Source organism: Bicyclus anynana, chromosome 7 (genome assembly GCF_947172395.1).
Source record: "Bicyclus anynana chromosome 7, ilBicAnyn1.1, whole genome shotgun sequence".
NCBI classification, from domain to species: Eukaryota; Metazoa; Arthropoda; class Insecta; order Lepidoptera; family Nymphalidae; genus Bicyclus; species Bicyclus anynana.
The window spans coordinates 6,348,871-6,368,274 of record NC_069089.1 but is presented as its reverse complement, the minus strand read 5'-3'; the positions used below and the strand labels follow the sequence as shown (position 1 = coordinate 6,368,274).

At 36.6% G+C, this 19,404-nt stretch overlaps 1 protein-coding gene across 1 annotated transcript; it reads right to left on the bottom strand.

The window, feature by feature from the left end:
* Positions 1 to 6,590: 6,590 nt before the first annotated feature.
* On the bottom strand, positions 6,591 to 9,596 carry LOC112058178 (cuticle protein 8-like). The gene is made up of 4 exons (XM_024098888.2): positions 9,448 to 9,596; positions 8,738 to 8,962; positions 7,896 to 8,062; positions 6,591 to 6,860 (listed from the first exon to the last, which is right to left on the bottom strand). Exons 1-4 carry the CDS (start codon positions 9,457 to 9,459, stop codon positions 6,713 to 6,715), a joined length of 552 nt encoding a protein of 183 aa, XP_023954656.2. The 5' UTR covers positions 9,460 to 9,596; the 3' UTR covers positions 6,591 to 6,712.
* Positions 9,597 to 19,404: the final 9,808 nt, after the last annotated feature.

Here is a 19,404-nt window from a genome sequence, read left to right as displayed (position 1 = left end):
CATCAGAATTAACAAAAACGCCACACATTTTCCGAAAATCCCGTGATCCAAAAATATAATTAATAGGTTAACAATAAATAGGTTTACGAATTCAGTCAAAATCTGTGCTGGTATATGTACCTATTGTGTATAACTCCAAAGTTAGCCAATAAAGATCTTTTACCAAGTCATTATGACTCAACGACAAAGTGTTTCAATTTGTACCCAAATAAAAAAAGTACCTTCGTTATAAATGTGCGCCAGGTATTTTATCAAGTTAAGTTGAATCAAAAAAGGTTTTCAAAATTGAGACAATTTTTTGTACGTTTCGGTTTAATGATATTGGAAATAAATTTCCGCTTAAATCCGCCTTGAATAAAAAATTGTCTCATACAAAAACTTTCATTCGACAAGATTAATTTGAATATGTTGGAAAGAGACACCTAAAGCCGCCATTTGTACATTAGTTTCTAAGTGTTATTATAAGTTATTGTTTATTTTTGTTTTTAATGTACAATAAAGTATATTTCTTCTTCTTCTTCTTCTTCTTCTAAAGAAATATTTAGTTCTGAATACTAAATAAACTTTGCGAATGCATTGTATTTATTATCATTTCATCATTATCAGCCATGGACGTCTACTGCTGGACATAGGCCTTTTGCATGGACTTCCATACAAAACGGTCTCGAATCGCCTCTTTCTCAGGAGATTTTCATAAAGATATATTAAGCGACGTCTGGAGTTTTATATATGATGACTTTATGGCTAGATAGTGATGTATGTGTATTTTGTTTAAGTATATTTAGATATCTACGAAAAAAGATAGAAAAGTATGAGGTAAAAAAAAATATCATGCAATTTAAGTCGGAGGCGTGTGATAGTACAATAATAAATAAGTAGTAGTTAAGAGCGCGCAGCGCGTTGGTACGATATGGATAAAATTCGAAGCGTAAACGAGACGCCGAATTATGACTTTAACGTGAGTGAAAAGCACAGAGCGCCAAAACCATTTTTACCTAATTGCAAGTAAATTAAACAACATGACGAAAAACAAAATGGCCATGTTCAAGATATATACGTAATTTTCTATACAAAACATAAATTTAAGAACATAAGTTTGCTTTTGATTGAAAGTAAAATGTGAGCAAAACATGTATTTTTCAAAAAAAATAAACTATCGAGAAAAGTTTTACAAATTGTGTATTTTGTATAGTCATAACGAAGCTAACACTTTGAAATATCATTTACCTAAATATCAGGCTCCTAACTTTTCCAGAATCTGAGATCCAGAACCATTTGTAACCACCAAATTATATATTGCACACTCTTAAGCAGATATACTAGCAGACAGTTGTAGTACAAAATACATAGAGACAAGACTTTAGGTACCTTCACTTTGCTTTTGTAACGATTTTAAACTTTGTGCGTATGTACCAGTATTGTGGGTCAATGTCTAAATTAAAATGAGATAAAAAAAGAACTGTGGCGGTCGATGCCTTTAATAATGCAAAGTCTTAGGCAAGAACATTTTATTCAATATAGTCTATTATTTTTCGTTATTTAGACAACAACATATCGGGTTTATGTACTTGCAGGTCAAAATTCTGTATTATATTAGCCTATTCGGTGCTGAATGGCGACCCCGCACCGCAGTGTTGGTCGACCCCCCACTAGGTGGACCGAGGATATCAAGCGGGTTGCAGGAAGCCGCTGGATACTCGCGGCTCGAGAACGTTTTGTTTGGAAGTCCATGCAAAAGGCCTATGTTCAGCAGTGGACGTCCATCGGCATTTAATGATGATGATTCGTTGTGGCAAGCTTTTTTCACAACATCACAGAAAAAAATCAAAATTTCACGATGTATGGAACATACATTTTTTTTTACTCTTTACAAGTTAGCCCTTGACTACAATCTCACCTGATGGTAAGTGATGATGTAATCTAAGATGGAAACGGGCTAACTTATTAGGAGGAGGATGAAAATGCACACCCCTTTAGGTTTCTACACGGCATCGTACCGGAACGCTAAATCGCTTGGCGGTACGTTTTTGCAGGTAGGGTGGTAACTAGCCATGGCCGAGGCCTCCCACCAGCCAGACCTGGGCTAATTAAGAAAATCTCAATCTGCACAGGCGGGGATCGAACCCAGGACCTCCGTTTTGTAAATCCACCACGCATACCACTGCGCCAAGGAGGCCGTCAAAGAAAATTCCGTACATAGAAAATTCCAGTAACCATTTTGGTCCGATTTGAATCCCTACGACCCCCTATTTACACTTATATACTTAACCAACGCAGCAGTGGATTAAAAGAAAACATGCCATGTATTGTCCCCTTTTATTTGTCGGAGCACAGTAAATTGATACGTCAATAGGTCGTTTATTATCGTCGATGAGAACCTGCGATAATGAAATAAATATATCAATGTCGTTGTAAGTAATTGAGTTTGTCATGTAGCCGTCAACATAATAAAGGCATATAAAATAATTGTAAACTTTATCTGTGTATTTTATTTGTTAAGTTTTACGAATCTAGTTCATACTGTCATTTAACTATATTGAGTTTATTAATTAACAAGTCAGCAGGCTTATTCACTATCTTTGACGTATGCGAGTTTACATATTATACGAAATTGAGATTTTATGTAACAAACTTTATCCGGTGACTATTGGTGCATATCTTATAAATATCTTAGGTAGATGACATTTTGTCAATAATTGATTTGTTGTTTATTTCACAGAACAGACATCGCTAAGAGCTAACGCTTTTAGGTTTATTTTTATAGGTTGTTCATAAAGACTAAAATAGTGAACCTTTTCTTATATTTAGCGGAGCATAGGATGGAAATCTAAATTTCTTCTACTTTTAAATCAAAATTAAATGTTAGATTTCACAATCTTGATAGATTCGTTTTGTTACATTTTAATTTTATTAAAAATATCTATTAGTTTAAATATTTTTCTCTCTTTCTCTTTTTTTTCAGATTTTTTTTTGATTCTCAGAATGAGAGGGTTTAGGCCTTAATTCCCCACGCTGGCCCAATGCGGATTGGCAGGAAATAGGTAATGACTTAATATGATTTAATTAGAAACGGATCTAAAGGTGAATAATAATGGAAATGCTACGTTTATGTCTCAATTAGAATTAGTACTTATACGTAACCTTAAGTTCTCACGACGTAACTACAAAAGGTAATAAAATGAGAATAGCAAGAATGTTATCCATACCGTGTGTAAATACTACACGTATCTGAGTATGTACGTACCCGAATTGCTCTCACGCTCGGCATGTTACGCTGGTGACAGTTTAAACATAACTTATAACTATATTTTTTCAAGAATATTCACGATAATCTCGAGATCCGTGTTTGGAGTTTGCCTGTAAAAAAATAAATAAATACAAAACAAAATAAGCCTACTGTGAAAATTTATAAACTTCAAACATGACAAACACGCACCGCCAAGCAATTTAGCGTTACGGTACAATGTCGTGTAGCAACCGAAAGGGGTGTGGATTTTCATCTTATTCCTAGCCCGCTCCCATCTTAGATTGCATCATCACTTACCATCAGGTGAGTGATTGTTGTCAAGGACTAACTTTTAAAGAATAAAAAAAAACCTTATTAGATAACGATTGGACAGAACTCCTACCAGAGCTGCTAGTATGTATGGCAAAGGTTCCATAAGATGTCATTGCAAAACCTGATGAATTTTACAATACGTCGAGATAGTATTATATCATTTTATATTTCAGTAAGCCCCCATTCGCAAGAGCGCCTTTTCAAAGGACTTTTAAAAAGCGTTCAAATAGAACAAATGCATTCCTAAGAATAAGTTCACACGTAAGCGTATTAAAAACGCGACGCTATTTTTCACGCTGTGTTACATTTTCAAAAAAAAAAAACGCTCGTGTGAATGGGGGTTAGACGAAGTCGCGGGTCACTGCTAGTTATTTATGATAGGGCAATGTAATGCACTGTATCAATTTTGTGTTGTAAATTACATTTGTCAACCTTCCATGCAATATATTATATACGTCAATCATATAGCATTTCGAAACATAACCTCCGAGGAACGAAGGAAATTGATGTAATTTGCTCCATGGTGATTATGCACCTAATGCGTTTTGTTTGTGTTACTGTGCTATGATTACGTTTAAATTGCCCTCGCCCATTGAGGAAATCATCCTTTTTATTAGCGAGTGACAAGACATGCTACTTAATACATCTAAGTATGTGTTTTGCATATTATACGTGCTTTTACAAGCTTTTACTTATCTTAATTTATTTTTTATTTAATTGACCGGATTTGTATATATGTACTAGTTAGTATATAGTTTGTAGTACAGTAGGGGTAATCTCTGAATCTACCTAACCGATTTTACCGCCGTTTTTTTACGGGAACGGGAACTACGCAGGAGAAACTACGCGGGACGTCGGCTAGTTTTAAGAATGCATAAACAAACGTACAAGTGCCAACTAAAGTCTATGGCTTGGCAAGTTCGTTGATGACACTCCCATGATATGCAGGCGACGGGGGGAAAGGAATGCGCGGGTGTAAGGTCGTACGCCGGGGCAGAGGGAAGGACTGCGCGGGGCATCGCAACTCCCCTCCCAGCCCCCGCGAACCCATCGGAAGTGTTATGTACGAATTTGCGAAGCTATATTTATTGATTATATGATCGTGTTTTATTTAAATTGTTTCACCTTATCGCCAGTATATGACAGCCTCCGTGGCGCACAATTAATATTATATTTAATTATTCTATATAAGATAGTATAAATAGGTAGGCAATAGATCCCTATAAATTTTATACATATTTCAGGTCAAGTTTCAATGCCCCCCATTGCATTATTCCAATAATTGTACAAATTGCATAATCACTCATAATTAAGATATTATATTGTGGTTATAAATCATATGTGTAATCTAGATATACGAGTAAAATTAATAAACTGTGTATAAATTAAAAACCGTTTACCTCTATAATGATAGAACTTGGCCTGCAGCCATGTGGTATACCGATTCTCTTTCTACAATCGCAATCGCTTCGGAAATTAAAAAAAATATGCATGAGGATGACATTCATTATCGACAGGTCACGTGATCAAGTTATCGATCGGATCTGTCATTCCCATATATATATTCCGTTTTCAAAGCGTTTGGTTGTAGAAACATGCGACAAAACTGTAATAGGTTATAGGATACTTTTTGTCGCGAAAATTAAATCAGTAGAGGGTGAAACAGGGGTTGAAAGTTCAAGTTACATTTGGTACGTGTACTTACTTCAAAAAATATTCAAAAAAACTCATAATTCATTAATTACAAATAGGCTAGTTTAGGAGCACCTTTGAAACGTCAAGTTTGAGTATTTGTAAAGATTCTACCACCGGTTCGGAAGGCACATAAAAACAACTAAAATTTTTCAAAATTATACTCCTAAAGAGTTAAAGATGGGTTGAAGTGGTTTTAATATAAATGGTTCATGTTTTGAGTTATGGTTTTGTAAAATGATTAGTGGATTTATTATATTTGTATAAAACTTGCGTAATTATTTCGTTGTCAAGGACTAACTTGTCATTCAATAAAAAACAACTTATCTATAACAATATTTATGTATGTCTACAAAGTATGTTGCGTAAATTTTCATATAGCTAATTAAGTATGGTAGTTATTGTACTAAAACAGCACTGCTACACACGCGAGCGCGCGTGTTCGCTTGATTATACTAATTATTATTTTAGGCCGATGAATAAAGTAACATTTCAAGGGTAACTTTTGAAGTAAATACGTGGTCTAAAAAGAATATAGTTGAATATTATAGTTAGTCGTTCTAGCCCAGAGGATATGACCTCTACCTCCGTTTCCGGAGGGCGTAGGTTCGAATCCGGGGCATGTACCTCCAACTTTTCAGTTATGTGCTTTTTAAGAAATTAAATATCACGTGTCTCAAACGGTGAAGGAAAAACATCGTAAGGAATGCATACCTGAGAATTCTCCTAATTCTCTATGTGTGTGAAGTCTGCTAATCCACATTGGGCCAGCGTGGTGGAGTATTAGCCTAACCTCTCTCATTCTGAGAGGGAACTCGTGCTCAGCAGCGAGCCGAATGTGAGTTGATAATGATGAACATGATTATAGTTAGTTTGTATAATATAGTTGAAGATCCTGTTAAATAATGCAATTTTATAAGTTTCATCTGTGAATTGTATACAGTTTAATGTTTATATTAATTTAAAATTTTATAAAGTATTGATAACCACTCAGCACAATTGACTGATTAAACATCATTCGGATACAAAAATGCTACAATAATTTTTTCTTAATATTCTTAGACTAGTTAAAAGTCATTATGTGGAATGTTTAACAGTAGCTTATTTTTTATTCTTTTATATTTATTTTAACAGATATTTTATCGGTATCGGTATTAAGTCTAGTCAATTTTTAATGAAATCAAAGGTTTATTGTCCTAAATTAATTTCAAAATAGGATATATTTTTTTAGGATATAAAAATATCTAATATTAGATACTCTCATCGTTTCCAAAATGACTAGTAGGTTGTATTTTAGCAAAATATTCTAAATTTATGAAAGTGAAATAATACAAAAAAATACTGATCAGCAATGAGTATTTTATTTACAAACGTTTATTACATTATAGTTACATACACATACATAAATATCCCAAACATCAGTCATCCATCACGAGTACACCAATATTACAGCTATATCGTTTAGTAATGGAGGCCATGATGTCCATGCGCTAAGGGTGCGACGGCGATGTGCGCGACGGGTGCGACGTGCGCGACGTGTGCAACGGGGGCGACGTGCGCGACGGGAGCGGGGTGGTAGCCGTGGGTCTTATGCACAACAGCGTTGAAACTGTGGATGAACAAAAATTGTTACTAATTCTAGTTGCAGTTGAATTATCGTTAAAGTTTGTATAAAGCCTCGATTATTTAAAGCCACGGTTATGAGATGGACTCAAAATTGAGAGGTTGTAGGTTTGATTTCCGGCCAATGGACTACTGTCGTATCGACTCTTAACATAAGGAGGTATGCTGGTCTTATATGCACATGAAAAAGATTTGGCAATATATCGACAAATATTCTTAAAAAAAAAACATCGTGCAAACAAAATTACCTTACCCACCTACCAAATTAATTTTCATTAATTGATTTGTAATTAATTAGTTTAAGTGATTGAGGATTTTTTTGAATCGGTTCAAGTTAAGGAATTAATTCGTATTAAACGGTTTTAATTTTAGTTTCCAATGTAATGATGAAATAAATTTTAACGATTGGTAAATCAAGCGTGACAAATGGTTTTTTTGAAGTGGAATGAATGGAGACAAAAGAAAAGTGTTCCTTTGGCTGTAATTTTGTTATTATTTGATTATGATATGTGTGTTAACTGCCTCGTTGGATCAGTGGTTTCAGATCACGAGTTTCTGTGTTCGAATCCTGAATCGGGTTTTGAGATTCTGAATTTTTCTTTCTTGTAAGAAATTTTCAGTAAATTTTTCTCAGCCTCCTGAGGAAGGTAGGGTTACATCCCTGTGCCTCGGAGAGCACGTAAATCCGTCGGTGCCCATCATTATTATACTGGTTGTCATGAGTTTCATATTATCACCCTAACCTTTCCGCACCGGAAAGCGCAGTGTTGGTCGACCCCCCACTAGGTGGACCGAGGACATCAAGCGGGTTGCAGGGAGCCGCTGGATGCTCGCGGCTCGAGACAGTTTTGTTTGGAAGTCCATGTAAAAGGCCTATGTCCAGCAGTTGACGCCCATCGGCATCGAGCCTAACCATCTCGTATTGGAGCATCGAGGTCTAAGCTTCATATCTCCTCTCCTATAAGTAGTGGCACCAGAGCTGTTCAAATAGGCTAATAATGATGGATGTGGTGTAACTTACCCGTGGTGGTCGTCAGCGGTGTACTCTACTTTGCGGACGGAACCGTCGGGTTCAACCAGGGAGTAGCTTCCATGTACGGCGCCACCGTCGCGGCTCTCGTGCTGGGACTTGTGGTCACCGGTGTGGGGGTCGGCCACGGAGTAAGAGAAGTCGTATTTGGGGTGAGACTGCAATAAAGGGATTTGTTATGAGTATGAAAGTAAAGTAAGTAAATTTAAGATCCTTCGCTCGTATTGTATTGGATGGATGAATCAACTTAAAACAATATAAAGACAATCCTTATACGGTTTGTTTGTTCTTAGATTAAACTTAATAATTGATAGTAATAGATTTCCATTTAATCTGGTAAATCTCATGATTTTAATTAAAATAAAAAACAAACAGACAAAAGTTACTTTCAGGTTTATAAATTACGTGTAACTGAAATAAAAAATAGTCTATATTCTTTATATATCCTTATTCTTGAGTTTCAGCTGTTCTGTATTTAAAAATGGCGTAACAATCTCAACTTTCTTTTATGTAGATTATTAATGTATTGATATATAATTTAGTACTATATTTTTTAATGAAAAACTATTATGTGTATGCAAGGGAGGGTGTGGATTTGAATCCGGTCCGGGGCATGCACCTCCAACTTTTCAGTTGTGTGCATTTTAATAAATTAAATGTCACGTGTCTCTAACGGTGTAGGAAAACATCGGGAGAAAACCTGCATACCAGAGAATTTTCTTAATTCTCTACGTGTGTGAAGTCTGCCAATCCGCATTGGGCCAGCGTGGTGGACTATTTTCCGCATATGGGTTGACAACGATATGCAATATACTATGTATCTTTTTACTTACATGGGCAACAGCGATAGGGGCGGCGTGTACGTAGTGGGCAGCGTGTACCACGGGTGCAGCGTGTACCACGGGTGCGGCGTGTACCACGGGTGCGGCGTGTACCACGGGTGCGTAGTGCACGGGAGTCTCGTGGCGCACGATGGACTGCGATGACACCGCGGACGCGTGGTGGTAAGGCAGGAGGCCAGCGTTGGCGGCGGCCAACACAGCGCTGAGAGCTACGATCTGAATTAAAAAAAAAAAACAATTTGGTTTCGTCTTTAAGCCTTCTTTAAGATATATTTTTATCTGATGATAGTGGCTACTACTCAAACATGAATTGGTTTTTGCACAGCATCGTGCGAGAACGATGAATAGCTTGGCAATATAATTTTATCCGTACAGTATTAGTAGTTCAAAGTGCCAGATTTGAACTGATTCGTACTCAATCTCCTATAGTTAACAAAGTCAGATTAAACAACAGTTCTAGAGACTTCTTTATATAAATTAATAAGTGCTTAAATTTACTCAAAAATTAAAAAAAGGCAAAGCTTTGGTAACACATAAGTATCTAATTAATATAGTAGCCTTAATTAATTTTATAATGAATTTGTTTGTATAGTTAATTCTAAAGAAAACCATTTGTATAGTTAATTATCATTGATAATAGTTTTAAAATTTAATTAAAATGCTCTATAAAGTTTTATGCTCAATACCAAAAGCTCACTTACTTTTGAGAACATTTTGCTGTTGTTAATCAGAGTAGGTGACTGATAGCACAATCGGGTTCGGCTGGACTTTTATATGAAAAGCATAACAGTCGTAGTCCCATGTGGTGGGGCTTGCGGTCACTTTAGTTCCGTAACTTTGACACGGCGAGGTCGTTTGTCGCGCCTTCTGAAACACTCGCCCTCACTTCGTCGCCTGCGCCCTGCGGATACTATCTGCGTCGTTGCGTTACTCTAATTGAACGGACTTTTATGCTATCGATACAATTACGCAAATAAAAGTTTTTATCTCTAATTTAAGTTTGGAAATTCATTAATTACTGGCTGACATTTGCGACTATAAGCCTCATAAGAAGGCTCAGAGTCACACAGCGGGCGATGGAACGAGCTATGTTAGGAGTATCTCTGCGTGATCGAATCAGAAATGAGGAGATCCGCAGAAGAACCAAAGTCACCGTCACCGACATAGTTCAATGAGTTGTGAAGCTGAAGTGGCAATGGGCGAGGCACATAGTTCGAAGAGCCGATGGACGTTGGGGTCCCAAAGTGCTGGAATGGCGACCCCGCACTAGTAAGCGCAGTGTTGGCCGACACCAACCAGATGGACCGATGTCAACAAGCGAGTCGCAGGGATAAGCTGGATGCAGGTGGCTCGGTATCGTGATGTTTGGAAGTCCCTACAAAAGGCCTATGTTCTGCAGTGGACGTCCATCGGCTGATATGATGATGACGATGATTTGCGGTTATGTCCATTGGTTGAGCATTTTTTCGGATAGTTCAATAATAACATGAAGGCACAAAAGTCAAAGTTCATTTATTTCAATTAGGTTTTCGATGAAAACTATAAGGCGGTTAGACTTTTTCCAAAACTTCCCATAATTGCTATTATCGTATTCCTACCAATTTACACAACACTTCTACAAATTTTATACCCTTAGACTAATAACCTATAGATTCGCAACACCTATCAATTTTTAATTCTGAACGTAAGCCACTTCTGTGACTTTGTGATGTGTAACTGCTAACCTAATAGGTATGATGACATTTTTTTAAAATTGTATATAAATTAAGAGTATGGTAATAGTAAAGCTCGAGTCTCCTCTCAGAATGAGAAGGGTTAGGCCAATAATCCACCACGCTGGCCCAATGCGAATTGGCAGACTTCACACACGCAAAGAATTAAGATAATTCTCTGGTATGCAGGTTTCCTCACGATGTTTTCCTTCACCGATTGAGACACGTGATATTTAATTTCTTAAAATGCACACAACTGAAAAGTTGGAGGTGCATGCCCCGGACCGGATTCGAACCCACACCCTCCGGAATCGGAGGCAGAGGTCATATCCACTGGGCTATCACGGCTTATTCGACTATCACTGCCGAATATGGGTTGATGACGACGAATAGTAAAGCAATTTTGTAAAAGTAAAAGGGTATCTGCGATCATTACTTTCGGAGCTACAGGGATTCAAAGGGTCAGATTTGCGGCGCTTCCACGGATACCTGAAAAACACCCCATACAAAATGGTACAAACTAATGACGTCGTAGGTACATAATGATAGTTAGATTTGTATGGGCGTTCAAACAAAATTACTAATATCTTTGTTATTTGTAAGGAAGCTAAAACTGTATGAACCTTCATCTAATTACGATAGAAGATTTTTTCGATGCTTCAAGTGCCCCGATCTCAGGGCACATAAAACGGTTTACGAATCCGACGACTGCACACTATCTATATGTTATACACCTACATTTTTGTAAAGAATCATCTCTTTATTTATTTGTGAAAACCGTATTGAAAGCTGTTCAGAAGTTTTTGAGTTTATCTTATATTATCAGACAAATATACATACAGACGCAGCAGAAGACTGTTTTATAATATGTATAGATGATCACGGCTGTGATAGACATACATCTAGATAGTCAAATCAAAATTACACTATCTAATTACCGACACATATGATTTGCGTGTAGGTAATTTGACAGTTCCAGATTTAAATCTTACAGCTTATATCGGCTCCATCTCTATTTTTGGTACAGTTTAGTTAATGTATTCAATGAGAGACTCCAAGGATATGTATTAATAAACTATGTATATCTTTTATATTTAAAAAAGACAACAGAAACCCATAGTCTAAGCAATATCTAATCTCTAATACTTTTGTTTGGAAACAGTAAATCATTAAAAAAATTGAGAAATCCCCGGAGGTCATGAAATTATCTATAATAAATACTTTTATGCCAGAAATTATTCCAATCTTCAAATGTGAGCCGGATCAAATAATATTGTTTATTTTTATTCCAACAGAATTTTCATGCCCCAATTTTCCCATCACCAATTTTCTCATCCAACAAAGCTCTCTTCAAAGAAAGAACACGCTCTATCAAGTCATCAATATTCTCTTTCAGTGCGCCCTACTTCATTTGAAACCCTCACATTCATTTGAGACTCGAGTATTTTTGCAGATATTCTTCCCCACATTCACCCCCCACAACTTTTAAACTGCTCAACACATTTTCATCATACATGTCTACAAACACTCGTACATATGACATCTATATTATATAGAAAAAATTGTAAATTGTAATCGCTTCATCCGTTCGGGAGCTATGGTGCTACAGACAGACTGACAGACAGATAGATACGTTAAACTTATAACACCCCTCTTTTTGCGTCGAGGGTTAAAAAGCTAGTATAGGCACAGAAAACATATGTACATAACCAATGCAAAACACCTTACTGCGTTAAACTTACTTTTATTAAAGTGTTAACAAATCTGACAGAGTGCAATTAATATAATAATTTCGAGTTGAGAGCCGTTAAGTGGACAGATCGTATCAAAATAAGTGGCGTACAACGTGCATTGCTCGTGTAACGTGTTATTACTACATTGAACGTGTGTAGCGCGCCTTTTCATTGACGGCGTGTTATGATGGTTATTACATGCCAGTGCTCAAGTGTTCATTTCAACCTTAAGTTGGAGCTGTAACATTTTTTTTATTGGTGTTTGCTAAGAATTCCCTTGTAGCCATAGGCAGCTTTTCTAAATGTAGAGATGAAAGTCAGTGAATACAAAATCAACTCATTAATACATTTAATTTAAGGCCTCCGTGGAATTTACATGGCCTGGGTTCGATCCCCGGCAGGGGCGAATGAAGTTTTCTTAATTGTTCCAGGTTTGGGTGGTGGGAGGCTTTCCCCGTGACTAGTTATTTTACAGGCCTAGACGTATCGCCAAACGACTTAGCGTTCCGGTACGATGTCGTGTAGAAACTGAAAGGGATGTGAATTTTCATCCTACTCCTAACAAGTTAGCCCGCTTCCATCCTAAGATGGAATTTCAATTGCATACCATACTATGAGGTGAGATTGTAAGCACTTCCAAATATCTACTATATAAAAATAAGTCGGGTTTTCCTTCCTGACGCTATAACTCCAGGACGCACGACCCGATTTCCACGGTTTAGCATTCGTTGGAAAGATCTCGGTCTCCGTGAGGTTTATAGCAAAAAAAATCAGGAAAAATTTCAACGTAGGGTAGGGATAGGGTAGACGTAGTTAAAAGTTTACATTGAGTTTCACGCGGACGAAGTCGCGGGTGTCCGCTAGTATAAATATATATTCCGAAAAAAATATCGCAAAAAAAGCCTTAGGCCTCGCACGAGAGTTTAAAAAGCGATGCGTTAAAACTCAGCGTTGGCGGGCGTAGCGTATCTTACGAGTATGAAGCTGAATGAAGGTCTATTTCCAACTGAAAAATTGGACCTCCTTCAGACAACGTTAGAATTCTCGCCCTCTGAATCGAAGTCAGAGTCATATCCATCCACACATTCTATATCAAGCTTCTAATATGATATTAGTATGACAGCGTCTAAGCAATTGCGAAATGGTGCGATCAAATGCCCTATGACATCGACCACACAGCGGTCGGGTATTAACATAACCAACACAATATACAATTTCCAAACCTACCTATGTTCGTAATGTGATCGGGAGCAGATAAATTGAGTAATCAAGCAATTGATTAAATAAAGAACATTGTTTATTGGGACACACTTAAATGGGGTCTCATGCTGCGTAGGCCTGGTCTTTCAAATAGTTGTCTAGCTCGCAGATTTAAGTTACGAGATTATGCGTACTGTTTTAGCGTTTCCCATTCGTAAATAGATAATAATCAGACAGCTAATAAATTAAGCTTTTCAGGTATATTTTTCAAAAATAGTTTTGAAATTGTTTTTCTAATCTTTGTTGTTTATTGTGTTGCATTTCGTTTTATCGCGACTTATTTATGAAATGTTCACCACTGAACATTAAGAACTCAAGCTGTGCTAGAGGTGTTAACTGTTTTATTAAGTGACTTAGTTTCACCACTTTCTGAAAGTGTCAAATAATCGAACCATGAGTTGTGTCACTTGTGAATAAGTTATCCGATACATAAAATATTGTAAAATTTGTCCTCATACTAAAACTTCATATATTTTTATTTAAGACTATTTAACTTCCTCATTTTTCTATTCTATTAGATAATGAGAATTGTGGTCCGCCAAATGTAGGCTAATGATCAATGATGATAATTTAAGTTGCTGTTAATTATCAAAATAAATAAACAAATAAAACAATTTTTCATAGAGGTGAGTTTTATGAAACTGTTCTTAAAACCTTAGAACTAGTCTTATATAAAAAAAGTTTGAAAAGCAGATGGCTCAACTGATCATCACACTAATATTATAAACTTCGTGTGTAAGTGTGTATGTTTGCTCCTCCTTTACGCTGCGGCTACTAAACCGATTTGGCTGAAATTTGGAATGGAAATCGATTATACTCTGGATTAACTTACTACATACTTTTCATCTCGAAAAATTCCATGGTTCCCGAGGGATTTGTGAAAAACTAAAGTTAAGTTGATCATAAAACCATTATTATGATATTAACAAGAAAGCTAGAACTTAAACCTACCACGCTGCCCCAATGCGGCTCGTTGGGTTGCAGGTAGATTTGTCAATATTTGAATATAACTAGCAGATGCCCCGCGATTTCACCTACGTAGTTCCCGTTACAAAGGGAATATAGTCCTTGTTACTCAGTGAAGATGTTGTGAGTAACAATCAAAAAATCAAACCTTACCTCTATAAATAAATCTAACTAATATAAATTTATATTTTGTTTTTAATAACATTGTAAGTAATGACGAACAACTAAAACTTGTAATGATAGAATGTCTAATAAACTTTTCATTACTAAAGTATGACATTGGGAAAAATCAATTTCCTCTGATAACATGATTTGCGGATATTTGTGGTATAGAACGCGATCACGATCTGATTGATTTAATAGTGAGTGATTATTCCCGGGAATTTGTCGAAAACGATCGTTAAGTCTGTCAGCAGTCAGGTCCGGCAGTTCATTAAGCCGACGTGAACGTGATTCGATATCATTCATCGTCACGGAAGCGGTAAACCCCTTTCTGTTTATAATAAACACCGTTTACATTGCGTCGATACGATATTATTATAATTTTTTTCTTTATATAAAACAACCTGTTACCGCATTGAATTTACAAGACGGAGGTCCTGGATTCGATCTCCGGCTGGGCCGATTGAGGTTTTTTCTTAATTGGTCCAGGTCTGGCTGGTGGGAGGCTTCGGCCGTGGCTAGTTACGACCCTTCCGGCAAAGACGTATTGCCAAGCGATTTAGCGTTCCGGTACGATATCGTGTAGAAACCGAATGAGGTGTGGATTTTCGTCCTATTCCTAACAAGCTAGCCCGCTTCTATCTTAGATTACATCATCACTTACCATCAGGTGAGATTGTAGTCAAGGGCTAACTTGTAAAGAATAAAAAAAAAACCTCTTTCTCGACTTCAGAGTCAGCACGAAAACGCGTATAATTTCTTTGTGCTAATTGCTTCTAATTGGTTTCTGTTTCCTTTTCTCTTTCCTCTCTTCTTATTATTATTTTCCACCGTACTCTACTCGCTGTATTATTATTTGCAACAATTTCTAAATTGATATATTATATATAAAAAATAATACAGCGAGTAGAGTACGGGGTGGAAAATAATTTAATTTGGCATAGAGATTTAATAACTTGGCATATAATATAGTCAGTACACAACAATGTGCAAACAGTGCTTCAATATAGTAATATTTTAATAACAAAAATAATTTTCTATTTCTTAACTGAGGTAATACATAGTCGTTTAATTTTCGTGTAAACGGTACCTTGTACTAACTGCTACTGACAAGGCTTTTTGTAAAATATAATTGGTTGAAAGAAAAAGACTGTGGTTCAGAGGTCAATCACCGTCAAATTTGACCATGGGCTACTACTACATTAGTCATTACTTTTTTGATTTATGTGGGTGTGCATTTATTTCAAGGACACACAAATAGTAAACTGTGGCTTGGGTATAAACTTAATTTTATTACAAAAAACAAACTATCGGCGAACAAATGACTTGCCACTATTTTTTGTTGACTGGAAGTAATTACTTTTTAGTTATTTGAATAAGTGGCACCTAATTAGATATTTTCTAATTGGTTAAATTCTATATAGCTATTCGAGTGAAGGAAAAATATTTTTCTTTTTTTATACTAATAGCAGTTGCCCGCGGTGTCGTTGCGTGTGAAATATTTTCATGTTCCTCAAGAACAATACCTATACCTACTTTTTATTGCATAAAACTTAAAATAATGAACATTAGGATTATTCATAGGTTATTCTTTTCTTTAATCCAGGGAACATGTGTAGATATTAGCCTCTGACGAGAACTGCAGCAAGTTATTTACTAAAACGGGTATCCAAAGCTGCTGTAGTAGGATCCTAGCTCACTTTGAAGGGAGAACAATACGAGCATTAAAGGTGAGTTGTTGATGCTCGTCGTCAGGGGCTAAACCTACAACCAGGTTACTAATGTCATGACCTTATGATTCATCATAATTTTAAATCGATAGTCGTCCACAGCTGGACGTAGGGCTTTTATATCCAGCTTACTACTAGGAATTCTACTTCCAAATAGCACAGTCCAACGGCGAATGTTAGCCACTTGGTGTCATGGGTTCACCTAGTTGGAGGTCGACCAACACTGCTTTTTACGGTACGGGAATGAATTCTGGACGATAATCCAGCACCTTTGGGATCCCAACATGCATTGCCACTCTTGTGCTTCCCGACTTGTATATTTAAGCTTGGCTCTTTTCAGATCACCTCATTCCTGATTCGGTCACACAGAGATACTTCGAGCATAGCTTAAGCCTTAAATTTTCTTATGGGGCCCATAGCTAGCGATTTGCTCGTAGCTTCTCTCTACCACTTGCTGGATCCGGCACCCGCATGGTGCAAAGATTTTCGTCACTATGTACACAGTATTGTAACAATTCTAGGACTGGTCCTACGGCCGTTCATAACGTTAAAGACCCACTTTAAAGTGGTACTTACGTAAAGCAGCTGTACTTAATCCTGTCAAGTGTCAGCTACACTGGGTCAGTGGTAGAAATGCGGCAGCCAGCTACGGATTATGACACAAAGTCGGTAGAACTGGTCATTTATCTATAGGGCATGGGCGTAAATAGTGAAGGAGAGAAATTTCAGGCAATTTCTCGGTTAGATTTATGTATGCACTACTTTACTAGCCGACTTCAAATTGAAGGACGTATTTACTTATAGACTAAATAAAGTAAAAGTAATACTATAAGTAAAGTAATTTGCCCTCTTAATATCCTGGTTTCAATGTGTTGGAGATTGACTTATAAATGGTTTTGATTTATTTTTAAGGGGGGTTGTTATAACTAACTCCCGATTTGTACATTTCTAGAAAAGGTATTTTCCTTCCTACCTACGGTTAGTTAAGTGTAAGTGTACAAAACTTAAATTCGCTTCGAATATAATAATTTGGACGATTGGAATCCTTAAAATATACATAACATTCTAGGCGGTATGCCTTTAGGTTGGTAACTAGCCATGCCCAAAGCATCCCACTAGCTAGATTCCATTTCCAGAAAATGTATAATTTTTGCAGATGTACAACACCACCACTATGACCCTTACGACTACCTATTTACGTATTATCAAATTTTCGCGAAAAAATTGCAAACAAAATTAAATCTTACTTATTATAAACTAGCGGACGGCCGCGACTTCGTCCGCCTGGAATTAAGTCTTTCACAAATTATTCAGGAACTATGGATTTTTCAGGGATGAAAAGTAGCTTATGTTAATCTAGAGTAATATCTATTTCTATTCCAAATTTGAGCCAAATCGCCTCAGTAACCGCAGAGTAAAGTCAGCCATTGACGGTCAATTATTCTCACGTTTCTGCAGCGCAAACGGCAGCGAAGACGTTTCATAAGTCGAGCCGTCATGCACGCAGTGACCAATACACGATCAGTTATAGTCGTGGGTGTTGAAGAAACGTGAGAATAATTGATCGTCAATGGCGTGCATAAAGGAGAAACAAACATACTTACACACACACAAACTTCGCCTTTATAATATTAGTGTGATTGTACATAATGAAATACTGCAAAGCAACGCCCCTTTCAAATTTGTCTAATCTGTATGTAACGTATTGTCCTACTTAATTACATTGTGTGTTTAAAATATTAAATATGATTTAGTAATCTTAATATTTTAATATCTATCGACAGGATGCTAATTATTCCATTGCAATAGCGGCACAACTTCAATACCACATGATTGGGCTGAACGAGAATCGAGTTTATGTGCAACATACTTTCCGATGTAAATAACAGCCTGGAATGTTTTCGTCAGTGCTGTTTAAGATTATCAATTAAATTGACTTTCGTAATGTGGAATAGTTATGGAATGCGTACTTGTTACATTTTTTTTGTTACGTTTCTTAATATGATTGTTTTGAGACATGAACAACTAAAGGTTATCAGGAGCTGTCACTAAGTAGCTGGTTATGTTATTAATGTTAAGAAAGAACTTTCGAGCGCTTTAATTCACGCGTTGATCAACGTGGCCTTGTGTTTCATAAAGATACTAGTTTGTTTTATGAGGACAATAAACTGGTTTAATTTTGCATCATTTTAGTTTAGATTTTTCAAAGCGCTAATTTTATAAAGCGACAAACATTGTATTAAAATGTTATTTTATTTCATATAGTTTTGAAATTAAATTAAACAATTTTAAATGACTCAGCAATTGTTTTAATAGAATAGTTATTTGTCAATTAGGTTATTTTAATTATTTAGGGCAATCTCGTTTACCTCAATATATGAAAATTGTGATATAAGTGGGTATGACAAAATGGCTCTCAAGCTAATAGGAACAAAATATGGGAATAGAACACTAGAATTAGCTTTGATTTTTCTAATTCTGTAATTTTTTCATCATCATCATCATCATGTCAGCCGACCTCCACTGCAGGACATAGGCCTTTTTTGTAGGGACTTCCAAACATCACGATACTGAGCCACCTGCATCCAGCGAATCCCTGCGACTTGCTTGATGTTGTCAGTCCACCTTGTGAGGGGTCGGACAACACTGCGCTTACTAGTGCGGGGTCGCCATTCCAGCTCTTTGGGACCCCAACGTCCATCGGCTCTTCGAACTATGTGCCCCGCCCATTGCCACTTCAGCTTCACAACTCGTTGAGCTATGTCGGTGACTTTGGTTCATCTGCGGATCTCCTCATTTCTTAATGCTCCATAAAGACCTCAGAATATTAAATGATTCTATAAATAGTTGCAAAAACTATTTTTGCTGTTGATGAGTATTCACAAATGTTGCATAAGTAACTGACCTTAATGCGCCAATTGAAGAGCAAATTAAAATATCTATAATCTACTACCTAATTGTGCTTTTGTAAGCGCCTACAGAATATTTACTGTGGGAATACGATTGATGCTTCAGCAATTTATTTTTACGAGCTCATTATTGCCCACAAATTATTTTTTCGTGTTCTATATTTTCCAAGATCATAAAACAATGGG

Excerpts from the sequence above, each read along its gene's own strand:
- LOC112058178 (XM_024098888.2), bottom strand. Across the intron at positions 8,063-8,737 it reads CCCCTATCGCTGTTGCCCAT|TCTCACCCCAAATACGACTT; the intron begins GTAAGTAAAAAG and ends CCTTTATTGCAG. Across the intron at positions 6,861-7,895 it reads ACCGCTGACGACCACCACGG|TTTCAACGCTGTTGTGCATA; the intron begins GTAAGTTACACC and ends GTTCATCCACAG.